Source organism: Onthophagus taurus, chromosome 1, assembly GCF_036711975.1.
Source record: "Onthophagus taurus isolate NC chromosome 1, IU_Otau_3.0, whole genome shotgun sequence".
In the NCBI taxonomy this organism is placed as follows: domain Eukaryota; kingdom Metazoa; phylum Arthropoda; class Insecta; order Coleoptera; family Scarabaeidae; genus Onthophagus; species Onthophagus taurus.
Window position 1 is genome coordinate 37,725,645 of NC_091966.1, and position 12,618 is coordinate 37,738,262.

The 12,618-nt window shown below is 34.4% G+C and overlaps 2 protein-coding genes across 2 annotated transcripts in view; both read right to left on the reverse strand.

Annotated features, from left to right (window-relative positions):
* The window catches only part of LOC111421879 (epidermal growth factor receptor), a 131,645-nt gene extending 122,995 nt beyond the window's left edge, over nt 1–8,650 (reverse strand). The window contains exon 1 of the mRNA XM_071201267.1: nt 8,249–8,650. Within this exon, the coding sequence (XP_071057368.1) occupies nt 8,249–8,333 (85 nt within the window). The 5' untranslated portion in view covers nt 8,334–8,650. The remainder of the gene's footprint in view (nt 1–8,248) is intronic.
* On the reverse strand, nt 1,703–3,453 carry LOC111418981 (uncharacterized). Its single transcript, XM_071201265.1, has one exon. It carries the CDS (start codon nt 2,768–2,770, stop codon nt 1,703–1,705), a length of 1,068 nt encoding a protein of 355 aa, XP_071057366.1. The 5' UTR covers nt 2,771–3,453.
* Nucleotides 8,651–12,618: the final 3,968 nt, after the last annotated feature.

Consider the following 12,618-nt stretch of genomic DNA (forward strand, 5'->3'; position numbering starts at 1 on the left):
TTTAAATTATATTCACGTAATCGTTCGAAAACTTCCTTCAGTCTTCTGTTGTGGTTTTCTAAAGTATCGGAATGGATTACGATGTCGTCGAGATATACAAAGCAGCGTTCGTTCTGGAGACCCGATAATACATTGTTCATTAACCTCTGGAACGTTGCTGGAGCGTTTTTTAATCCAAAGGGCATTCTTACGAACTCATAGTGTCCTGACGGTGTTGAGAAGGCGGTTTTGTTTGCATCTTCTGGATCCATTTGAATTTGGTGAAATCCTGATGTGAGGTCTATTGTTGTAAAATATTTTGAATGACCTAATTGATCTAGGATATCGGATATGTTTGGTAGCGGATATGAGTCACCTACAGTTTGTTCGTTAAGTTTCCTGTAGTCTATGACTATTCTCCATTTCTTTTTTCCAGATGCATCCATCTTCTTTGGTACAACCCAGAGTGGAGAGTTCCAAGGAGAATTCGATGGTTTGATTACGTTTTGATCCAACATATTGGTTATTTGTCTATCTACTTCTTCTTTATGGATGTGTGGATACCTATACGTTTTGGCATTTACAGGGAACGAAGTGGTAGTAGGAATTTTGTGTTGGACAGCATTGGTATGACTTAGTTTGTCACCTTCTAAAAAGAATATATCATTGTATTCGATACAGAGCTTTCTTAATGAAGAATTTTCTTCGGGATTAAGATGATTAGTTCTTAATAATTCGTTAATTTTTTCTAGTCTATTAGAATCTGAATTTTGTGTTTGTATGGTATGAATTAGAGCTTGATTTTCTTTTATTTGTAGGGGAGTGATTTGAACCTTAACGTTTGGTAGTCTAACTTCTTGTTCTGTGGTATTCAATATTGATGTGATTACATATTGGTCGTCGGAAATCTTTACTAAGCTAGGACATGAAAATACACCTTCAGAAATATCTATCTTTGGACAGATTCCTTCTTGAAGTTCTGAGTTAAGAGTTCGAATTCTTACGATTGTTTCGGATCTAGGTTTTAGAATTATTTGAATTTGGTTTGGAATTTGATTTTGTGGTTGATTTAGATTTCGATTTTGAGGTTGGATTTGATTTTGAGATTGATTTAGATTTTGAGGTTGAATTTGATTTTGAGATTGATTTAGATTTTGAGGTTGAATTTGATTCTGAGATTGGTTTAAATTTCGATTTTGAGGTTGAATTTGGTTTTGAGATTGATTTAGATTTCGATTTTGAGGTTGCATTTGATTTTGAGATTGATTTAGATTTAGAGATTGGATTTGATTTTGAACTTGAGGTAGATTTTTGTTGAGGATAGATGAGTTTGTATTTAGATTTAAAGGTATGGAATTATCATCGATTTCGAGGGTATCTAGTTTATAATTAATTGAGCAATTAAAAGATTGAAGCATATCGGCTCCAATAAGGCCATCGAAAGGAATTGGAAAGTTGTCGGGGACAACATGGAAGATGTGAGAATATCGATTTTGATTAACGACGAGATCTAGGTATACGTAACAAATAGTTTTTAATGGGGAATTTGGGTTATGATCAATGCCTTTCAGTGTAATGATGTTGTCTTCGTAACATGGAATTTCGCCTTTAAGTTTATTTAACTTTATCAACGAAACGTCAGCTCCAGTGTCAATTAAAAACGAAGTTTTATCATCGATTAATTGAGGTACATTGATTTCGACATAGTTACGATTTGTGTTGTTTACTGTTGAGATTCGGCCTGAACAAAATTTGCGTTTCTCGGCTTGGCCGAATTTGGCTGAGCACGCTGGGAGTTTAAATGTGAGTTATAAGATTGAGGGGTGTCTGAATTGTGATACTGTTTGTTTTCTCGTTTATTATTGTTGTACTCACGTTTTCTGCATTCACTGATCACATGTCCGTTCTTTTTACAATAATTGCAAAATTTCGAATTGTAATTACTATTATAATTATTAGAGTTATTTTGATTTGAGTTTGGGTTATGATTTGAACTGCGATGTGAATTTTGACTTGACCCTTGAACCTGATTGATATGGAATTGCCTTTTATTATTTTGGAATTGATTTTTGTTATTGGGTGGTTGTTGATTTTTATATCTACAATTGAATGTGGTGTGACCCGATTTGTTGCAAATATTACATAATTTTGCATATGAATTATTAACATTTTGATATTTGAATATGTCTGCTTTTGATTTTAATTCTTGTTCTTCGACTAACGCCAAAGCGATTGCGCTTTCTAGAGAATCTGGTTTTTGTGACTTTACAATTAACGCAAGGTCTTTATTTAGACCACTTATAAAAATTCTTAATGCTTCGTTTTTCAATAAATCTGTGCACGCTGTACGAGCTTCTCTAGTAAGGTCCTCGTCTAAAGAGTTAATTAATTTTACATAACAGTGTTCTATTTTATTTGAAAAGGATAAAACGTTTTCGCCTACATTTTGACGACAAGAATTTAATTCCAATTGCCATTGGCTCATGGTTCGTTTTTCGGAATATAAATCTAACAAATGTTGTTTTAATTCCTGCCAATTATTAAATGAACGGTTTCTTATTACGGCCCTAGCATTATCAGTAATTCGTGTTTCTATAATAGCGAATAAAATATTTTTTAATTCGGGTTTAACATATTGATTAGCTTTGTCACAATTATCGATAAATTCATGAAGTTTATGTTTTGATCCGTCAAAACGTGTTAACATATCTTTTGCGATTTCGATTGAAACGTATGACCGATTTGAAGAAGTTGAGGAGTTTGATGAGCTTGCTAAGTCTGTGTTTACCATTTTGATAATTTTAAGTTTAATTTAGATTTAGGTAGATTTAAGAAATTGCTCGTAAACGCAATATTATGAAAATAGACGTTGGCGACACTTACAATGAAATAATCAGACGCATTTTTCTTTTGGGCTTCCTGATTTCCTTGGTTCTGCGGTAGGTTCTTGGAGGTTGATTGATTTTTCTTCCTTCAAGTTTTGCGAACTGGAACTGTTGATCAGGTGATATCCCACTTCTGACACCAATTTTTTGTAATGTACGGCTGAGTTTCAAGATGTCGTCCGGTCGAACGTCGTCGTAGGAAGATAAACACAATTTTCTTACTTGACTATCTTTATTTTCTCCAGGCGAAGGGGTTAGTACAGAGTATGGTGATCTTTTCGGTTGTAGTTTGATACTGTTAATAATACGGTTTTACAAATTTCGTGATCTTTTATATTAAGTCGAAACGATTAGAATAATCATTAAGTAACGAGAATTACCAAAGTTCGTTCTTAATTGTTTTCGTCTTTTGGTGATCAATTGTTTGTTCTTGATATTTAAATGACATTTAACGGATGTTTTCTTAGTTATCTACTTATGGTTACTCTATTTTAATCTTAAATTTCTTAATTAGATTATTATTTGAAGTTATAACAAGATAATGATTGTTATTACATTATAGTTATATTACAATTGTATTACAGATACATTACATAGGTTTGAAATCATAATATTGTCCTAAATTATACTAAAACGAGTGCGGATTCTGATGAAACGTGCGAAATCATTATTAGAATTAATTTAAAGAAGATACAAGTAGTTAAATTGAAAGATATCCAAAAATAAGCTATATGAGTCAAGGAAACATCATAACTTTTAAAGAAATCGAGTTAGAATGTCGGAATTTTCAGGATATGCACTAAAAAGTATGCAGTTTCAAATAAAATATATGAAATTATTACCAAAATTGAGATGAAAATGTTCTGGGTGGTCAAATAAAAATATAGAAAAATTCGTCAAAAATGAGGTTTTTTCTGACATAAAGTTCCATAACTTCTTCAAAAATTGGATTGAAACGATATAAATGTAGATTATTTAAATTTTTATTAGGGAGTTTTAATGTTATCAACCGGAACTACATTATCAAACCGAATTCTTAAGATTGCTGATTTCAAACTATTTCTTTAAGTAATTCCATTTAAAAAAAAAATTAAAACATCACTTTTTGCCAAAACACGATTTTTATAACTAACATAAAGCACATTTTTGTTGGACCAAAGTGATGGAGTAAGTACGAACATGTAAAAAGTTATGTGGAAAATATGACGTGTGAAAAGTAATATATGAAAGCATTAAAACAAGAAGGTTATGGTGGATAGAGTTAAAAACCGTTCTAAAACTAAACTAAAATAATTGGCATACTTATTTTGCAATAAAATAGATAGGAGGGAAATAAGACGATAACTAGGTGAGACCGATTTTCAATTTGGGTTGGGTTGGGTTACGATCTGGATGAAACAATAAAAAATGTGCACAAAAGCGTCTGGTTCATAAAGTATCTCTTCAGATATTCTGCAAGGATGTCCACCGATTTACTTGGAAAAGGCCATCTTTAAATCAGAAATCTATAATGGATTATATTATGACTGAAAACGAATCGCCATTCAAAGTATACGACACAAAAGTGAAAAGAGGAGCCGATTGTGGTGCAGACCACCATCTTCTTGTTAGCAGAATAGTATACAAAGCACTCATAAAAATGAGAAGATATAAAATATATTTCTTCCAGCACGGAATTATTGGAGACCTCAGTCAGAAAAGACTGGAATCTAATGGAAAATGTGGAACAAGAGTACAAGCAAATAAAACAAAAGGTAACAAAAGAAATTCAAAGTTCAAGACTTACAAGTCAGAAACTTCAAGAAAAGAATACAATACAAAAAGCAGAGATGTAGGTAATAAAAAGAAAACAGAAAAGAACCAATACTGGGTACGGAAATGCGCCTAGATTAATACATATACAAGAAATCCTTAATAGAGGTAAAACAGAAAGGAATGAATGACGAGAAATGAGTATGGAAGAGATACAGGCGAATCTAAAGACAATATAGAATGGACCGAGGATATAACAGTAGAAATGATAAAAAAAACTGTTGTAAAACCTTGTGGATAAAAATAGCCAACTTAATAATAAAAGAACACCTAATGAATGGAAGAAAGGTTACATTTCATCGATCTATAAAAAAGGATATAGAATAGACTATAAATAACTATGGGAAGAGATTACTTATTTGACCAAAGCGATTTTACTCCAGGACGATCATGTATTGATAATTTATTTACTCTGTAACAGTTGATGAATTCGCAGAGTAATGCCAAATGCGAAAGAATAGTGTGAAAGATAATACATCTTTGAAAATTGATCAGTTTTAAATAAAACGACTCAACCGCAAGCGACTTTGGCTTAATTACGTCATACATTCCTTGTAAACTATCGAGATTTTCAACCATTTAGTATCAATGTAGCCTCTCGGCCGCAAGCGATTTCGGCTTAATTGCATCATACATCTTTGAAAGATATCCAATTTTCTATCAATTTGGTATGAATGAATCGCCTTGGTTATAAGTCATCTCGGCTTAGTTACGTAGTTTTCCAATGTATAGCCTCGGCTACAGGCGACCTTGAAAAAACTATCCAGTTTTCTATCAATTTGTTGTGCCTCTAACATACGCAACCTCGTTTTATTTACATCATACATCCTTCAAAATTGTATTCCTTCCCATAGATAAAACCTATACATTTAAAATTACTTGACGCATTTGGGTGACTATAACATTGGTGTATTGTTTCAAAAATTCCACTTGAACCCAACTCAGTCCCTACTAAGTCTCCTTCAAAGTACATATTTTAAATATATCAATGACAGGATCATTCTGGGTTGAATTATTCAAACGTGGATTATTATGGGTTGACATACAGATTACGTATATTTGATAAATGGCTTCCTATACAACGTTCTGATAGTCAAAAGTACTTAATATTTTGCAAACTCCTGCTACCTGACATTTTAACCTAGAAAAACAATTTAATTTCTTATTTCGAAGTTCATGTTTTTGAGCAAAAATTATTGTATTAGGTATTCTTAACCTAATTAAGCGAAAACCATATTGTCATAAAAATGCCATAACTCCAAACACCATTTTTAGATACTCAAAGGTCATACTGTGCTGTAATACTTGATTAATTAACTCTGGGTTGCTTTTACTAATCGGAACGCTTTCAACCTGACGTTCTAGTCAATAGAACTATAACGACAGTTCTTCTCAAATGATGCCATTTTTAGCCACTTATGTATTACAACAATAGCTGCTAAATAGCTAAATAACTATTAATATTTAAACATCTGTACCAAAATAAACTGAGAATAGTGTACAACACATTTGATAACCTCCTTAAAAGATACTTTAGGGAAGACTTTTCGATCACAAAAAGAACTTTGGTGATCAACAGCATCATAAACAAGGTTGAGTGCAAGTATTAAGCTTCTCATAGAAATGTCAGAGGCTATGATAACTTATTCTAGCCAACACTTTTTTGTTATGGAAACAAATGAAATCTCTCTTCAGGTGTTTCCCCAATTACTGCCAAGATTGATATGGTTTTTCAAAGACACTGTAAAATATAGCATTCAATTATTCAGCTTTATATATAAGTGGTAATGGCAGAAATTGTTATGTATGGAGCTAGCATGTGGGTGAAGAGGGCAGTTCAAGACAAAGCAACTTAGAGAGCCAATGGACGCTCTGTTAGCAGTGGCGGAACACTCTCTATAGATTGGAAAGTAATACAAAGAACAGCAACATACTGGATTCGGGAAAAAGTTGCAAAGCTTGAGTTTTTGGAGTTATCTTTGACTTCTACACCAACTTCTGAAGCTTTGTCACCAAGATAAAATAAGATTCTTTGCCGTATCCCGAATTCTTAAGATATCTTCATACAATTTTCTTTTAATTTTAATAAATATTTTTAAGTTTAACTTCACAGTCGTGACATGGTAACAACCAGTTAATAAAAATACCTACAATTGAAAGTCCCATCTGCCAGCCTTCAAGAAGTCTTAAACCGTTAATTATAACGTTAACTTCTTTTTATTACAACTCGTAGTCGTCATCGGCCAAAATTTATCAGCTGAAAACAAAGCTTTGCTTTTAGTATCGAAAGTAGATTCAAAACAAAAAAAAATGTTTTGCTTCCTTGATTAGCAAACAATAGCGTTAAGGTTTACGCTACTTAAACACGTTACGTAAAAATAATTGTAATCGCGTTTCCTAGATGGTATTTAGGATGTATTTACGTAAAACCAAATCAACTTGAACCAAAGAAACATATTTCTTTTACTCGATGGGAATTTAGTTCGAATTGAATTCCCTTCGCGTTTTCTTTTACTATCCTGACCACTCAAGTGGGTGCTTGAGAGAAAGAAAGAAATAAAAAAAGAAAGATTCTTATCGAGTAAGTTCTCGATTTCAGTGGTACCCTTAACTAGGTAAATAACGTGAATGAGAAGAGTGATTCAAGGCAATTAAACGAATTCGTTGATGCCAAGAAATTGTGGAAGTGGCTCCGTTAAGGAAATGGTTGAAGTGTTAAAAATGAACGAACGAATTACAAGTTACGGAGGTCACAGGGCCAATAAAGGTCGTGGGTCAATTGTTGTAGCTATGCAACGGTTATGGCGTGTCTACTAAAACGTCTTGGGTTAGAAATATAAAAAGAATCATTTGGATAAAAATAGAAGAAAACATTATTATCGTTATAAAGCAACGACTTTGCCTATTAGTTGACTCAAAAGAAGTATCCCATGTCATTTGTTGGCATTGAAATGCATGGAACCGTGAAGAGCTACCAGTGTCAGCGGTTTTTATAACCACGTTAACCACAAACTGCCAAGAATGCAGCCGAAAAAGTTTCTTGTACACAGAATTTTAAACAGTTTTATATGAAAGTATTTTTAGAAATTTAATGAATATCTTGTTTAATCGTTTTTTTAAAATAAGTATCACCTGTAAAACCAGCGTCTGGTTTTACGTAAAATTTGCAATTCAAGTACACAAGATTCCAATCCCACTTGCACTCGCGATTGTCAATATTATCCAGTCTCGGAGTTGTAAATTTTATAAGCCTCTAAGGTCGACGTGTTCTTCACCTGCTCCGGATTAAATTTCAGGTTTAATGAAATTATCTCTTAAACCTAAATGGAAACATATTAATAAGGCGATTGCTCTTATGATAGAACTCGATGCCTATGTATGGTAGACACATGTGCAATGTCTTCAGAGTGTTGCGCTCTCTCTTAGAAGTACAGCAGTGTGCATGAGATGATTTTATAATTAGTCTTTTCAAGCGTGATGGTAATATATCAAGAGGGTATTAAGAATTTTAATTAATTTAAATTAAAAATAACTAATTACATAAATCAAAAATTTTTTCATTTTTAACTCACCTCTTTCATCCATATGACAAGATCCCCTCCAAGCTCCAAATCCTAAGGTTATCAAAAAACCTAATAGGATCCTCATTTTTTCCATGATCCTGAATGCTTTTTCTCAAAGAAAATACATAGATCCACTCAATTATTGTCTCGTTCAAAAAAATTAAAAATACAAAAAACGTTTAAAGGGAGTCAATAAAACCACCACCTCAAAAAAAATTAGGCACAATTCACAAAACTTCGAAACACTTCCGATTGCGCGACTTTGAATGAGCACAATAAAAAGGGAAGTTCGAAAACCGTCGCGGTTTTTCCGATACGATCTCGGCAAAAGCTGAGCAACAAGTGGCAAAACACAAACCCAAACAAAACGCAGAGCTCCGTAAAACGATTTAATGCCGCGCTGAGGGGGTTCAGTTGCGAAATGCTCAAAGTTGAATGTTCCGCGCCTCGCTGTAATGCTTAACGAAGAGTTCCGGGATGGTGCGATGACTGCCGAGTGCTTTTGAAAGAACTTTAAATGATTTAAAAGGTAGGAGGAGAAGGAGAAGTTCAAAAGTGGTTTCTTTTTTTAATGGTTAGATTAAATACAAAGTTGTGAAATATACTTTGAAATGGATTTATAAAATTGGAAGGCAAATATTTGATTGAAATGAAGACATTTATTTCAAAATATTGTTGTAATTGGCGGATACGAATATTTACTTAATTAATCAAACAACATTGCACGTACTTAACCTTTCTGTTTATTTATATAATAATATTTAAACAACACGTTAAGAGGTTATCAAATGTAGTAGTGTAAATGAAAATATGTTTAATTTAAAACTTGTAAAAGTAATCAAGTCAGCAGATTGATCAAATTCTTGGAACTATAAATCTAATCTATTTTCTTTTCATTTCATATTATATTACATGTGGAAATATCATCGTTCAAAAATAACTTTATCGAAGTGTTACAGAGTGTTGGTGTACTGAAGAGTATCAGTACAATGAAGGATATCAATTATGACTGATTAAAATACTAAACATAAATATAGTATGTTATTGTTGCGAGTGCTGATGAAAGTATCGATACATAACAGCGATTTTAATTATTTGTTGAATTTGTTTGTGGATGCGAAGAAGTCATAAATGTAGAAATATAGCTTAAGATGACTCTTCACACTGAAGCAAGTAGCAATAAGCTACACATTTCTAATACTTTGCAAAAGACAACGTAAACAACATAACCTTTGCGTGCCAAGCACATGACGTTTGCATGAGAAAACCGCCTTTCTGCTTGCGGTCAATTCTTATCCAACAAAACCATCACCAAGAGACCCAGCACATCTGCCTCTGAAATCTTAGCGGGGGCAGAGTTTATTATGTAAAATGTAAAAGAATACGAGCATAATTCATAATAATCTCATAATTACAACATAATATATCATTGCTTTATATAGAATCAAGCTATAACTACAGGTGTCTCAAAAAATTGTACTCACATTTTAACTGTCGGTAACATACTGCCTTTTTTGTATTACAGGTGTAATTAATTAATCTCAACATGGCAGGAAATTAAATTAGTTTGCAAGAGAGGAACTTTGTTCATCCACGTATGTTAAAATGATTTCATCTCTATTAATGTTGCTGATGAATTGAAATGCCCAAATAGTGTTCTAAGGAATTGATATTGACCAACGGGGCTTACAAAGCATATGCATTCTGTACTTCGTCAGCAGGGACACAACATCTAATCTGTGGACTAATGAGCAATTTATCTTAAAACCTATCTTTTACACCAGAATTTCGCTCCGTGGTCCTCTACTTTGTTGATGCCTTCCATACATTGATAAAAACTATTTTAGTTGCTTTCTGTCCACTTTCACAGCAGCACACATCAACTCACACTGTTTGGCTAGTCTGTGTACTAACTGGCTGTTGGCTAAGAAGTGGATGGCTTCCTGATTGATATGATAAATATGTCCTTATTCGTGCTGTTGAGCGCACTTCTGAATTTCTTCTTTCACCGGGGTTACAACCTCAAGACCTCAAGAATTTTGTATAATATTAATATTACTTGCTTTAAAACAATCTCACAGTTTTAGGCCCAAACTGGTTTAATGACTCACTCATAAATGAGCAATTTATTATGCATTGTCAGCACAGATTGTTGACAATGTACAGGACAATGTATTGACAATGCGCCAATACATTGTCCTATATTTTACTTCTAGTTCTGTCTTCTTCATCAGGATGGAAGTTACTGGAAACCCGAAAACGCCATTGAAGTGCAAAGACGATTCAGAAGGAAATTCGCAAAATGGTCACCAACTCGACGGATCATTGCTCGCATCAGAGAAAAGCAGATGGAATCGTCTAGAACGTCAACAAGAACGTTCTGGAGAACCACGGACATGTTCTCAACGAAGACTATCTCGACCGGAGAGTTCATTTCTGTGAATGGTACCTGGCAAAATGTGAAGAAGATGCAGGGTTTCCACACAAATTTGTGTGGAGCGATGAGGCATCCTTTAAATTAAGTAGCTCCATCAATCGCAATAATTGCGCGTACTGGAGTCCTGTAAATCCTCATGTAACACTTGAACATCATGTAATATTACCAGGAGTAACATTGTGGTGTGGGATATCCGCATTGGGAATCATTGAAATTGGAAAGTGAAAGACAATGTCGCAATATTCCTAATGACCTGTTGCGTAACGTTTGCAAATCCTTTGGTGCGCGTTATCAGCGTTATCTGGATAATAACAGTCAATTTGAACATTTTGTTCTGTATTCGAAGCCATTCCATGTCACTCTATGTTCATAAATAATGTTTTTCACGTCATTCGAAGTGTGAGTACATTTTTTTAATACATCCTGTACAACTAAAAGTAACATTATTCCAAACCCATAATTACAACTACCTAAAGGAAAATAAACGATATCTGCAAAACATTGTTAGATTAATGCCCCAATCTCGCATGTCTGCCACATCCACAATCTTCATCAGCTCACTCTTACCCTAGTATTTTCTCTCTGCATTCCATTCTTTGGTTCCACAAACTCATGAAAAATATACTGGGGAGTATCTTCCCTCGCCTGACACGCACACATCCCATTCGTTGTTTTCAAATAAAATCTTCTCACATAAACATTGAATGAGCCATCAGCTGTAAGTCCCTGGGGTCATAGATATCTTACCCTTCCATTTTAATATCTGAAAGCATCAAGAAAGCGCCGTACATCCCTATTCTAGTCGTTGACATACTCCATTTATGTACCCATGTTTCACGTATTCCTCCTTTTTTATATACTCTTTCGCCTTACATGCATTCCCAAATCCCCAGTCAAACTCCATGCCTTTTATTTGTCATCTTCATACCCTCCACCATTCTACCTATCCATCTTATTCTCACAATCATACCTTTATTGCATGCTGCCATACAACCCATAACCACGTTATACTTTTCAACATTTAGACCCTTCTTACTGCACACTCATTCCACGGGTAAGCAAGATTGTCATTGTATATCACATACAACCTCCTCCCATTCCAAGCCACCCACTCAATTCCTAGAACTACAGTACAGTACAGAATACATCAACACTACCCTCTCACACTTTCACCTTCTTTTCCCGTATTGCCTATACCACAGAATAACTATTCTGCACCCATACATTCGCGTTCCCATTCCCCCCTTACTGTTTCAACCTCCTCCCATGTATGTGTTTGGTGCCCAGAAACAGCGGCTGGATGATGGACACTATTTGCATAGCATCGGTCGCCGCTGTATGCCTTTAGCTATTCTATAATACTCTGCCTGGAGTATTCCACTCCCAAGTTTTTCTTCGTGTACCTCCCAGCCTCTATCCCACTTTTTACCAATACATCTCCAATAAGAATGGTCGTTGGAATATGCGCCAGATATATTTTAACTTTAGGCAGTAACAAGGACCTTTTTCCCTTTCTCTCACCATCCCCATATCAGTCTTTCAGTTTTATGACCCTCCTCAAGTTTGTATCCTGCCACCCCTTTACTCTTTCGAAAGTCTTCAACTTATCTTCCCATTTACTTCTTTCCTCAATTCTGGCATTGTATTCTGTAAGCTCCATAACTGTCTTCACCGTAACCATAAAGCGGAACACGTCCGGAGTCTTATCCCTCTATCCAGCGGAAAGCTCAGCTTTTGTGCGTGAAATAGCTTCCGCATAACTGATTCTCTATATAGTTCTTGTAAACAACCGCTCTTCTTACTACGCTACGATTCTATCTTCTTTATACAGTCCAATTTCACCCTTTTCTCCATTTCTTCAATGTTTAAGGTCATAACGTGGTGAAAGGTCAACCCTCAATTCAAAAAACATTCGTGACGCCTAACAGTATTCTTCATAATA

Excerpts from the sequence above, each read along its gene's own strand:
- LOC111418981 (XM_071201265.1), bottom strand. The coding sequence starts at position 2,770 with ATGGTAAACACAGACTTAGCAAGCTCATCAAACTCCTCAACTTCTTCA.